Source organism: Lissotriton helveticus, chromosome 7, assembly GCF_964261635.1.
Source record: "Lissotriton helveticus chromosome 7, aLisHel1.1, whole genome shotgun sequence".
Lineage (NCBI taxonomy): Eukaryota > Metazoa > Chordata > Amphibia > Caudata > Salamandridae > Lissotriton > Lissotriton helveticus.
This window is the reverse complement of record NC_136068.1, coordinates 1,305,943,029-1,305,955,564: the sequence shown is the minus strand read 5'-3', so window position 1 is coordinate 1,305,955,564 and position 12,536 is coordinate 1,305,943,029. Positions and strand designations below refer to the sequence as shown.

The 12,536-nt window shown below is 53.0% G+C and overlaps 1 protein-coding gene across 1 annotated transcript in view; it reads left to right on the top strand.

The window, feature by feature from the left end:
• The window catches only part of UBE2O (ubiquitin conjugating enzyme E2 O), a 736,961-nt gene that overhangs the window by 394,211 nt on the left and 330,214 nt on the right, over positions 1-12,536 (top strand). Inside the window, exon 10 of the mRNA XM_078654595.1 lies at positions 8,074-8,228. Within this exon, the coding sequence (XP_078510721.1) occupies positions 8,074-8,228 (155 nt within the window). The remainder of the gene's footprint in view (positions 1-8,073; positions 8,229-12,536) is intronic.

The following is a 12,536-nucleotide window of genomic DNA, read 5'->3' as shown; positions in this document are numbered from 1 at the left end:
TGTGTGTGTGGGCTGTGTGTGTGTGGGGGGGGCTCTGTGTGGGGGGGGCTCTGTGTGTGGGGGGCTCTGTGTGGGGGGGGCTCTGTGTGTGGGGGGCTCTGTGTGTGTGGGGGGCTCTGGTGTGTGTGTGGGGGGGTTCTGGTGTGTGTGTGTGGGGGGGTTGTGTGTGGGGGGGGGGTTCTGTGTGTGTTTGGGGGGTTGTGTGTGTGTGGGGGGTTCCTGTGTGTGTGGGGGGGGGGTTCTGTGTGTGTGTGGGGGGGTTGTGTGTGTGTGGGGGGTTCTGTGTGTTGGGGGGTTCTATGTGTGTGGAGCCTCTGTGTGGGGGGGCTCTGTGTGTGTGGGCTGTGTGTGTGGGGCTCTGTGTGTGTGGGGCTCTGTGTGTGTGGGGGCTCTGTGTGTGGGGGCTCTGTGTGTGTGTGTGTGTGGGCTCTGTGTGTGTGGGCTCTGTGTGTGTGGGGGGGCTCTGTGTGTGGGGGGGCTCTGTGTGTGTGGGGGGCTCTGTGTGTGTGGGGGGCTCTGTGTGTGTGGGGGGGCTCTGGTGTGTGTGGGGGGGTTCTGGTGTGTGTGTGGGGGGGTTCTGTGTGTGTGTGTGGGGGGGTTCTGTGTGTGTGTGTGGGGGGGTTCTGTGTGTGTGTGGGGGGGTTCTGTGTGTGTTTGGGGGGTTGTGTGTGTGGGGGGGGTTCCTGTGTGTGTGTGGGGGGGTTCTGTGTGTGTGGGGGGGGTTGTGTGTGTGGGGGGTTCTGTGTGTTGGGGGGTTCTATGTGTGTGGAGCCTCTGTGTGGGGGGGCTCTGTGTGGGGGGGCTCTGTGTGGGGGGGCTCTGTGTGGGGGGGCTCTGTGTGTGTGGGGGCTCTGTGTGTGGGGGGGCTCTGTGTGTGTGTGTGGCTCTGTGTGTGTGGGGGGCTCTGTGTGTGGGGGGCTCTGTGTGTGGGGGGCTCTGTGTGTGGGGGGCTCTGTGTGTGGGGGGCTCTGTGTGTGGGGGGCTCGGTGTGTGGAGGGGCTCTGTGTGGGGGGGGCTCTGTGTGGGGGGGGCTCTGTGTGGGGGGGCTCTGTGTGGGGGGGGCTCTGTGTGTGGGGGGCTCTGTGTGTGGGGGGCTCTGTGTGGGGGGGGCTCTGTGTGTGGGGGGGCTCTGTGTGTGGGGCTCTGTGTGTGGGGGGGCTGTGTGTGTGTGGGGGGCTCTTTGTGTGTGGGGGCTCTTTGTGTGTGGGGGGGTTGTGTGTGTGTGTGTGGGGGGCTCTGTGTGTGTGTGTGGGGGGGCTCTGTGTGTGTGGGGGGGGCTCTGTGTGTGTGTGGGGGGGGCTCTGTGTGTGTGGGGGGGGCTCTGTGTGTGTGGGGGGGCTCTGTGTGTGTGTGTGGGGGGCTCTGTGTGTGTGTGGGGGGGGCTCTGTGTGTGTGTGGGGGGCTCTGTGTGTGTGGGGGGGGCTCTGTGTGTGTGTGTGTGGGGGGGGGGCTCTGTGTGTGTGGGGGGCTCTGTGTATGTGGGGGGCTCTGTGTGTGTGGGGGCGGCTCTGTGTGTGTGTGGGGCTCTGTGTGTGTGTGGGGCTCTGTGTGTGTGGGGGGGGCTCTGTGTGTGTGGGGGGGGCTCTGTGTGTGTGGGGGGGGGCTCTGTGTGTGTGTGTGTGTGGGGCTCTGTGTGTGTGTGTGGAGGGTTCTGTGTGTGTGTGGGGGGGGTTCTGTGTGTGTGGGGGGGGTTCTGTGTGTGTGGGGGGGGGGGTTCTGTGTGTGTGGGGGGGGTTCTGTGTGTGTTTGGGGGGTTGTGTGTGTGGGGGGGTTCTGTGTGTTTGGGGGGGTTTGTGTGGGGGGTTCTATGTGTGTGGGGGGGCTCTGTGTGTGGTCTCTGTGTGTGTGGGGGCTCTGTGTGTGTGGGGGCTCTGTGTGTGTGGCTCTGTGTGTGTGGCTCTGTGTGTGTGTGTGGGGGCTCTGTGTGTGTGGGCTCTGTGTGTGTGGGCTGTGTGTGTGTGTGTGTGGGCTCTGTGTGTGTGGGGGGCTCTGTGTGTGTGGGGGGCTCTGTGTGTGTGGGGGGGCTCTGTGTGTGTGGGGGGGCTCTGTGTGTGTGGGGGGGCTCTGTGTGTGTGGGGGGGGCTCTGTGTGTGGGGGGGGCTCTGTGTGTGGGGGGGCTCTGTGTGTGGGGGGGCTCTGTGTGTGTGGGGGGGCTCTGTGTGTGTTTGGGGCTGTGTGTGTGTGGGGCTGTGTGTGTGTGGGGCTGTGTGTGTGTGGGGCTGTGTGTGTGGGGGGGTTCTATGTGTGTGGGGGGGTTCTATGTGTGTGGGGGGGTTCTATGTGTGTGGGGGGGCTCTGTGTGTATGGGGGCTCTGTGTGTGTGGGGGCTCTGTGTGTGTGTGGGGGCTCTGTGTGTGTGGGGGCTCTGTGTGTGTGGGGGCTCTGTGTGTGTGGGGGGCTGTGTGTGTGTGGGGGGCTGTGTGTGTGTGGGGGGCTCTGTGTGTGTGGGGGGCTCTGTGTGTGTGGGGGGCTCTGTGTGTGTGGGGGGCTCTGTGTGTGTGGGGGGCTCTGTGTGTGGGGGGGGCTCTGTGTGTGGGGGGCTCTGTGTGTGGGGGGGGCTCTGTGTGTGTGGGGGGCTCTGTGTGTGTGGGGGGGCTCTGTGTGTGTGGGGGGGCTCTGTGTGTGTGGGGGGGCTCTGTGGGGGGGGCTCTGTGTGTGTGTGGGGGGGCTCTGTGTGTGTGGGGGGGGCTCTGTGTGTGGGGGGGGCTCTGTGTGTGGGGGGGGCTCTGTGTGTGTGGGGGGGGCTCTGTGTGTGTGTGTGGGGGGGCTCTGTGTGTGTGTGTGGGGGGGCTCCGTGTGTGGGGGGGCTCCGTGTGTGGGGGGGGGGCTGTGTGTGTGTGTGGGGCTCTGTGTGTGTGTGGGGCTCTGTGTGTGTGTGGGGGGGCTCTGTGTGTGTGCGGGGGGGCTCTGTGTGTGTGTGCGGGGGGGGCTCTGTGTGTGTGTGCGGGGGGGCGCTGTGTGTGTGTGGGGCTGTGTGTGTGTGGGGCTGTGTGTGTGTGGGGCTGTGTGTGTGTGGGGCTGTGTGTGTGGGGGGCTGTGTGTGTGGGGGGCTCTGTGTGTGGGGGGCTCTGTGTGTGGGGGGCTCTGTGTGTGGGGGCTCTGTGTGTGGGGGCTCTGTGTGTGGGGGGGCTCTGTGTGTGTGGGGGGCTCTGTGTGGGGGAGGGGGCTCTGTGTGTGGGGGCTCTGTGTGTGTGGGGGGGGTTCTGTGTGTGTGTGTGGGGGGCTCTCTGTGTGTGTGTGTGGGGGGCTCTCTGTGTGTGTGTGTGTGTGTGTGGGGGGGCTCTGTGTGTGTGGGGGGGGCTCTGTGTGTGTGGGGGGGCTCTGTGTGTGTGGGGGGGGCTCTGTGTGTGTGGGGGCTCTGTGTGTGTGTGGGGGGGCTCTGTGTGTGGGGGGGGCTCTGTGTGTGTGTGGGGGGCTCTGTGTGTGGGGGGGCTCTGTGTGTGTGTGGGGGGGGTTCTCTGTGTGTGTGTGGGGGGTTCTCTGTGTGTGTGGGGGGGGTTCTGTGTGTGTGTGGGGGGGGGTTCTGTGTGTGTGTGTGGGGGTTCTGTGTGTGTGTGGGGGGGGTTCTGTGTGTGTGTGGGGGGGTTCTGTGTGTGTGGGGGGTTCTGTGTGTGTGGGGGGGGGGGGTTCTGTGTGTGTTTGGGGGGTTCTGTGTGTGTGGGGGGGGTTCTGTGTGTGTGTGGGGGGGTTGTGTGTGTGTGGGGGGGTTGTGTGTGTGTGGGGGGTTGTGTGTGTGGGGGGGTTCTGTGTGTATGTGGGGGGTTCTGTGTGTGGGGGGGTTCTGTGTGGGGGGGGTTCTGTGTGTGGGGGGGGTTCTGTGTGTGGGGGGGTTTTATGTGTGTGGGGGGGTTCTATGTGTGTGGGGGGGCTCTGTGTGTGTGTGGGGGGCTCTGTGTGTGTGTGTGGGGCTCTGTGTGTGTGTGTGTGTGGGGCTCTGTGTGTGTGTGGGGCTCTGTGTGGGGGGGCTCTGTGTGTGTGGGGGCTCTGTGTGTGTGGGGGGCTCTGTGTGTGTGGGGGGCTCTGTGTGTGTGGGGGGCTCTGTGTGTGTGGGGGGCTCTGTGTGTGTGGGGGGCTCTGTGTGTGTGGGGGGCTCTGTGTGTGTGGGGGCTCTGTGTGTGTGGGGGCTCTGTGTGTGTGTGGGGGGCTCTGTGTGTGTGTGGGGGGCTCTGTGTGTGTGTGGGGGGCTCTGTGTGTGTGTGGGGGGCTCTGTGTGTGTGTGGGGGGCTCTGTGTGTGTGGGGGGCTCTGTGTGTGTGGGGGGGGTTCGGTGTGTGTGGGGGGGGTTCGGTGTGTGTGTGGGGGGGTTCTGTGTGTGTGTGGGGGGGGTTCTGTGTGTGTGGGGGGGGTTCTGTGTGTGTGTGGGGGGGTTCTGTGTGTGTGTGGGGGGGTTCTGTGTGGGGGGGGGGGGTTCTGTGTGTGGGGGGGGGGGGTTCTGTGTGTGTGTGGGGGGGGTTTGTGTGTGTGGGGGGTTGTGTGTGTGTGTGGGGGGTTGTGTGTGTGTGTGGGGGGGGTTGTGTGTGTGTGGGGGGGGTTGTGTGTGTGGGGGGGGGCTCTGTGTGTGGGGGGGCTCTGTGTGTGGGGGGGCTCTGTGTGGGGGAGGGGGCTCTGTGTGTGGGGGCTCTGTGTGTGTGGGGGGGGGTTCTGTGTGTGTGTGTGTGTGGGGGGGGCTCTGTGTGTGTGTGTGTGTGGGGGGGGCTCTGTGTGTGTGTGTGTGTGTTGGGGCTCTGTGTGTGTGGGGGGGGCTCTGTGTGTGGGGGGGGCTCTGTGTGTGGGGGGGCTCTGTGTGTGTGTGTGTGGGGGGTTCTGTGTGTGTGTGGGGGGGGGGTTCTGTGTGTGTGTGGGGGGGCTCTGTGTGTGTGGGGGGGGGTTCTGTGTGTGTGGGGGGGGGTTCTGTGTGTGTGTGGGGGGGGTTCTGTGTGTGTGGGGGGGTCTGTGTGTTTGGTTCTATGTGTGTGGGGGGGCTCTGTGTGTGGGTCTCTGTGTGTGTGTGGGTCTCTGTGTGTGGGGGGGCTCTGTGTGTGGGGGGCTCTGTGTGTGTGTGGCTCTGTGTGTGTGTGTGTGGGCTCTGTGTGTGTGGGCTCTGTGTGTGTGGGCTCTGTGTGTGTGGGCTCTGTGTGTGTGGGCTCTGTGTGTGTGGGGCTCTGTGTGTGTGGGCTCTGTGTGTGTGGGGGGGCTCTGTGTGTGTGGGGGGGGCTCTGTGTGTGGGGGGGGCTCTGTGTGTGGGGGGGGGGCTCTGTGTGTGGGGGGGGCTCTGTGTGTGGGGGGGGCTCTGTGTGTGGGGGGGCTCTGTGTGTGTGTGGGGGGGGCTCTGTGTGTGTGGGGGGGGCTCTGTGTGTGTGTGTGGGGCTCTGTGTGTGTGGGGCTCTGTGTGTGTGGGGCTCTGTGTGTGGGGGGGCTATGTGTGTGGGGGGGTTCTATGTGTGTGGGGGGGGTTCTATGTGTGTGGGGGGCTCTGTGTGTGGGGGGCTCTGTGTGTGGGGGGGGCTCTGTGTGTGTGTGGGGGGCTCTGTGTGTGTGTGGGGGGGGCTCTGTGTGTGTGTGGGGGGGGCTCTGTGTGTGTGTGGGGGGGGCTCTGTGTGTGTGTGGGGGGGGCTCTGTGTGGGGGGGGCTCTGTGTGTGGGGGGCTCTGTGTGTGGGGGGCTCTGTGTGTGGGGGCTCTGTGTGTGGGGGCTCTGTGTGTGGGGGCTCTGTGTGTGGGGGCTCTGTGTGTGTGGGGGGCTCTGTGTGTGTGGGGGGCTCTGTGTGTGTGGGGGGCTCTGTGTGTGTGGGGGGCTCTGTGTGGGGGTGGGGGCTCTGTGTGTGGGGGCTCTGTGTGTGTGTGTGGGGGGGGTTCTGTGTGTGTGGGGGGCTCTGTGTGTGTGGCTGTGTGTGTGTGGGCTGTGTGTGTGTGTGTGTGTGGGGGGGCTGTGTGTGTGGGGGGGCTGTGTGTGTGGGGGGGGCTGTGTGTGTGGGGGGGGCTGTGTGTGTGGGGGGGCTGTGTGTGTGGGGGGGGCTGTGTGTGTGGGGGGGGCTGTGTGTGTGGGGGGGCTCTGTGTGTGTGGGGGGGGGCTCTGTGTGTGTGGGGGGGGCTCTGTGTGTGTGGGGGGGGCTCTGTGTGTGTGCGGGGGGGCTCTGTGTGTGTGCGGGGGGGCTCTGTGTGTGTGCGGGGGGGCTCTGTGTGTGTGCGGGGGGGCTCTGTGTGTGTGTGCGGGGGGGCTCTGTGTGTGTGTGCGGGGGGGCTCTGTGTGTGTGTGCGGGGGGACGCTGTGTGTGTGTGCGGGGGGGGCTGTGTGTGTGTGTGCGGGGGGGGCTGTGTGTGTGTGGGGGCGGGCTCTGTGTGGCCCACATGGGTAATACATTGCATGCAGGGAAGGGAACCCCAGCGAGTTTGCCAGTTTGAACAGCGCCATCCTCTGATGAAGGAGCCTCCAGGCTCTGAAACGCGTAAGGACTTTGCATTTTGGAACTGAAAATACTGTTTCTGTTAATAAAGGCTTTTTTTGAAAAGCACTCAGCTGTGAAAAGCGTCCTTGCTGCAAGGCAACTTTGGACTGAATATGTGTGTGTATATATATGTATGTATGTATGTGTGTTTGTTTTCAATTCTTGTAGGTACAATGTAATTGGTAGGTAGAAACCAATTTAGTTGGTGCAGTTTGTGCAATTTTGTCTGCTGCATACTACATGCAGGAACTGAGCTTCTAGACTAATTTGTATGTTCCCAGAAAGTAAAGTAATGGCATTCATAGCAAATCTCTTTCATATATTCCTAACAACCCTCACCCACCAATTTCCAACTTGGTCCGGTTTGCTTGCAATTGTCTGAGCAAAATTCCAAAAAGTCCAATCAAGTAAGTGAATTGCCGTCAGAATTGATGCCCAAACACACATGAAAAAAGTAGGATTGAGAAAATGTCTGCCAAGTATTTGTTTTTGTTAGTAAAATTGAGACTCGGACGTGTTTCAGGTAGCATGCAAGGCAAAGTAAATCTATCACATCCTAATCCTAGGTCATAATGTGTTGAGCAGACAGTCAAGAAAAAATGTGAAGGCATCCAGAGGGGTAAAACACTGGGATAATCTAAATCGAAGATCTAGACTGGAGTGTGGCAGGTATTATGAGAATATTGGTTTCAAAGTACTGCATGCATTTGATGGTTAAAATTGGATATTGGGCGGATTGTGGAGCCCCTTCCTATTACCATCATGCTCTTGGCTCACATTTTTGTGTGTACAGAATTCGTCTACAAGCCTTGAACAAACTTTGATCACCGGTGACTGTGTAAAGATGATAGGATCTAGGTTCATAAAGTTAATTTAAACATATAACTTTTTTACATTTCTGTTTCTGTCATTAATAATTCATTGATGGAACACTTGGCGTGATTGGAAAACAGTTTAATTGAGTCTCCGCAAAGAATGCTGCTTATACCCATTTTGGACTTATAAAGTTAAATTAGCCACCATATCCACAGAATCTGAAAAGCTAAGATCTCTCACCTGACCAAAGATGCAATGAGGAAACTGGAAAGACTGTTGACTGAAAAAGGCAGCATAGGGGGCCAACATCTGTGTGGGTACACCAGCACCTTGTTTAAATGTTCTCAAAGTTGAAAGAAAAGCTGCTCACCTGATCGGGGTTCTACTTCCAGCAATAACTAGAGTGCCTAATAGAACTTGGAGGGTATCATTTCAAAGACCATCTCCAAAATATAAAGAAAACATTGTAAATGTCAATCCTGAGCAAAGTTTGTAATAAAATAATACATGTTGGAGGGGACGTTTTTGTTGCTGATGCTTTTAGTTTGCTTTAGTTTATCCCCGACATTTGTACAGTGCATCTGTATTAATTGTAGGTATTGTGAGTAGTATCACTGAATTGCTCTTGACATACCAACACTTGGAGTTTCCTTTAAAAGATATGTGGTGATCAGTATCAACAAATAAAAATGTGTAGTAAAACACATACTTTAACTTAATTCAACCATATCGGAGTAAGCACAGCATGCTTTCTGTGCATGTATTGCATCACCATTGCTTTTACCCTCTGCCATACGTTGTGGCTGTTAACCCTCCATTCTCTTCTTCCTTGTAGGGTAGCAGTTGAGGTAGTCACAACAATGACATCAGCAGATGTCCTTTGGCAGGATGGTACTGTGGAAAAGAATATCCGTTCAAATGACCTACTGCCTGTTCACCACTTGGATAACAACGAGTTCTGTCCTGGCGATTTTGTGGTGGATAAACGAGGTATGTTAATGGTGGTAAGGAGTGGCCTCTCAGTCATGCTCAGTAAATAGTGATTTGTTGTCAGATGAGAAATGGGAAAATAGTAACTGAAAGCAATAACGTTTGCAAATTTAAAATTGAGGTAAATTTTTTTTATTAAATATGGCTGGGTGAAATTATTAACCTTGAAGTATTCAGAAAACATGGTTGTCTGAAAATAGTTTATTCCGGACTAAAGTCAAGGTCATCTGCAGATGCATTTCTATTCAGCAGGGGATTCCATATGATATTAATTAAAGGTAGAATAGCTCGGCAAACGTGCAAGATCATGGATGTAATTTGTTTACAAACATGTTTCCAAATCCTGTCATACAAAAAAAAACTTGCCCAAAAAAGCAACATTAACTTATTGAAAGAAAGATTTGCCAAGATGTGAATTAACAGTACATTTGGTTAAAAGCATCACTTACATCATTAAAGACTACTTAAAATAAAAGTGGAATTGGTGCCCCAATTTAAGAAAATTCATATTCCGCCTACTTCACGGGCTTTGGAGGACTGCATTATCTCATCTTGTCCAACAAGGTGTCTTTTAGGCAGTTCGGTTTACATCTGCACTATGAGGAATATCCAGAAATCAATCCTGTGCCGTTTTGAGTCGTTTTTGGACACAAACTCCTATTGTTGGTGGGAGGGTGGTTGCCTTGTATTCATCTTCTAAGGTCTTCTAACTCCATAACATGTTCTGAGGAAAGGTGTTCCCACTCCTCCCCCTTTTCTCCCCATTTCCTTGGAGATGTTTGACCTCCATGTTTTGGCTATTCTGCTGACTCTTTAATAAACACCATCATCTAGGAATGTTTAACTCTTGTCTGCATGGTTTGTGTACTTGAATCACTCAATCAGGGACTGAGGAGTTTGTCCGTAGATGTCTTATAGAAGGCCGAGGGACAGGGAAGAGGTCCGAGTCTAAGCTAAAAAGATGGAAATAGAGCAAAACGTGATCTTCTGCTTCATAGAGAGGCTACGATTCTGCCTGCTCTTTCCCCTATGATTGAGCTTCTGCCCCTTCTAGAGATGAATGAGCAACAACTTGTTACCAGCTTTCCTGATCCCAGTCGATGTTGAGGCAGTCAAAGTTGAGATACTGGATATTGAAAAGCAAGAGTTTAACCTTGACACGTGGTGTAGAGACATACACATACTTTGGCATTAATGGGTTCAGAGATATCTGGGTCAAACTACTTGTTGAGGGATATTTTAATGTTATGGTGTCGCCGCCTCTTTGACGAACTGTCTCCTGTAATCCAGAAGAGATAGCAGAGGATTGTTTAACTATCTCCTTTACCACCAGACACGGTGAATGGCTATCATTTCCCATCCATCAGCAAGGACAGCTTCTCATGAAAGAGTTCAACAACCTCCATGACCTTCAGCAGAAGTCCACGGCATGGGGTCCAGTGAGATATCACCATCTGAGTATTCCTGCCAGAGATACAGGAAAGAGTAGTCTTAGCATGTCTCATGTTGCAGTTGTCATGAGATTCGTCATTCTGAATGTCTCCCAGCCCAAGGAGAAAGACTTTGAGGCCTTCACTTCAGGATTCAGGCTCCGTAACCACCTCTTCTGGTTGGCATCTCCTAATTCTATTCCTTCAGGAATCTCCCCAACCGATGATATTGTAATCTCTATGAACTCTCAAATAGTGCTGCAAAAAAATCCAATCTGCAGACTACCATATTTTAAGTTGCTGCATCTCATTTTTTGATTCCATCCAGACAAGGCCTTTGCCTCTTCACAGTGAGCCTCTGGTTCCTGTACTATAAGAACTCTGATAGATACCTTCAAAACCCTTTTTCTGTCTAGACTGTGAAACAGTCAGTAGAAGAAGTTGTGATCATCTCATACATATCTAAAGTTTTTGAAGGAATGTGCACCTAAGTATTACTTGGTTGTAGTGGTGGTAAAGCATGTTAACTCTGCAGGCTTGACTTCTTTGGATCCACCAGAGAAGGAAAGAGGGTAGAGGATGTAGCCTTGCGGTTAGAGCTGTCGACCTTGAAGCTGGGGAACCGGGTTCGAGTCTCGGCAACGACTCTCAACTATCCTGTGATTCTGTGCAAATCACTTAATCTTCCTGTTCCTAACAAAAATGAATGTGTCAGTCTGTAACGAAACTGGTGCTCATGTAAAGCATATGGTTTATCAAAAGAGAAACAGACACTTGTTACACCTTTTGACCGTTGGTAAAAAGGGGGTGGATCTATTAGAGTATCCTCAAAAAACCCAATGCTTTTGTGTTCGTGCGGTATATCTGTTTCATCCGCCCCGCCCCTAAAACATTTAGGCAGTTATCATTGGGTACTCCAAAGTAGTGGTTTGCCAGCCTCAACCCGAGGCACCTCTGGTCTTGGGTGCAGTGTCCAGAGAAGTTAAGTGAGTAAGTGTGAAAAAATAAATTTTCAAAAGAAGGAAAAAATATTAAAAACTGGTAAATCACCCTTGGGAAACTTTAATGTTGGCGTGATTTCCAATAGTTGTCTAAAAACAAAGGGTACTACTAAATAGATCGAGTTACTTGATCTGGCAGTATTTTGTATAAAGCGTCGACATGTTTCAGCTCTCTGGGCCCAAAGGGTCTATAGAGCTTTCGTCAGGACTCACAAACAAAGAGTTTTATACTTACACCATTTGTGTAGTATTATTTTGGTTATTTTTTGATAATGTATCTGGAAAATCAAATCCTCCGTATTCTGCAATGGAATAGGGAAAGTACATAGAGAAATACACACTTAACAAGTATATTCAATAACGGGTTGGTGTACACTGGAATACATTCTATTCACATTTAGAGACATTATTTAAAGAAGGGGAATCAAGTGAATTGAGTAATAAATGCTAACGCTGTCCGAGGGTGGATTTTAATTCCAAAGGGAGTATAATTCCCACTTTTTTGTGTGTCAGGTGGTCGAATTACTTCCATATAGTATATCTCTTATAGATTAGACAAAGAAATCAAATCTGTCGCCTGCTTTATTGGATCACAATATTACGCGCTGGTTTTTTGAGAGTGCGCGAATTAAAATAGGCCAGTATTTATATTTAAGAACTACAAAACCTGCTCATTCGAAAAAAGGTTCATTAGTCTAGGGTCAGGGGGCCATTGGTTATATAGTTATGAGTTCCTTCTAGAATGGTCTACACAGGCCTTTACACGTACACAGTTAGGGTTTTTTTCAAAATTGTCTGCAAGCCAGTAAAGGCGATTGGGCGTTTTAACGTAGTAATGCAAAATCATCCTACCTGTACTGGAGGTTCCCTTTCTTTCCTCGGGGTCCTGCTGCTAGTAAGCTCAGAGCTGTTTAAAAAAGCGATTTACGCATTAGCTTTTCCATCCTCAAAAGCGTCTTACCAGGGTGAAATATGCCGGGTGAGTTTTCTCCGCCATTACCCGCGTGTGATTAGGATTCTGCCTTGTGCTGGCTCTGCCCCCGGATGTGTCTATTCCCCAGGACGTTCTTATTTAAAGGGGCAGTACTCTACAGCATTCAGGCTGTGTTTTTTTTAGGAGTTCGATAAAACTTTATGCGTTTTCGATTGAGCGAACAATAGGCTGATTTGTAAGACTAGCATATGGATCAACACAAAATGAGACATTAGGAAAATGTTTTCATCCATTTAGAGTAATCTCGTAGAGCAAAAGGAGGCATCTCAGTATTTGCAGGAAAACTTCAGTTGATGGTGAGAACGCTTACATCATTCAGGCTCTTTGTGAATATTTAGTTGACAAACTGGTGCCAGGGTATAAAATCGTTTAATCCCTGCTCACAAGTCTTAAGGCGGTCTACCTACCTCTGTTCTTTTTCGAATAATGTTTGTTCACATCTAGATGTTTTATCAATGAGCATTTCAATGACAGTCCAACGGAGTTCATCACAGGAATGGCCCGCTTCGATGAAGTGGGAACAGAGTTTTGTCGTGTTCTTTTTTTAGTTTGATATTACTCTTGTGTTCGCCAATTCTGACTTTTACTTTGCGGCACGTCATCCCAATATATTTCTTTCCACAGGGACAGCTTACCATGTAGACGACATGTGTGGAATTACAATTGGTGTGCTGGCGCTGTGTCCATACTAAAGTCTCTGAAAGTTTTAGTGATTTTGACACTGTTGTTGTTTTACAGGCAACACAAGAACCACATGGGTAATGCCCAGTTACTGGTGTCATCATTGCATCTCTCGTTGTATCATGTTGTAGTTTTTTCACTGGACGGGTATGTACTAGAACATCCTTGATGTTTTTTGTTCTACGATTGGCAAATCTTGGTT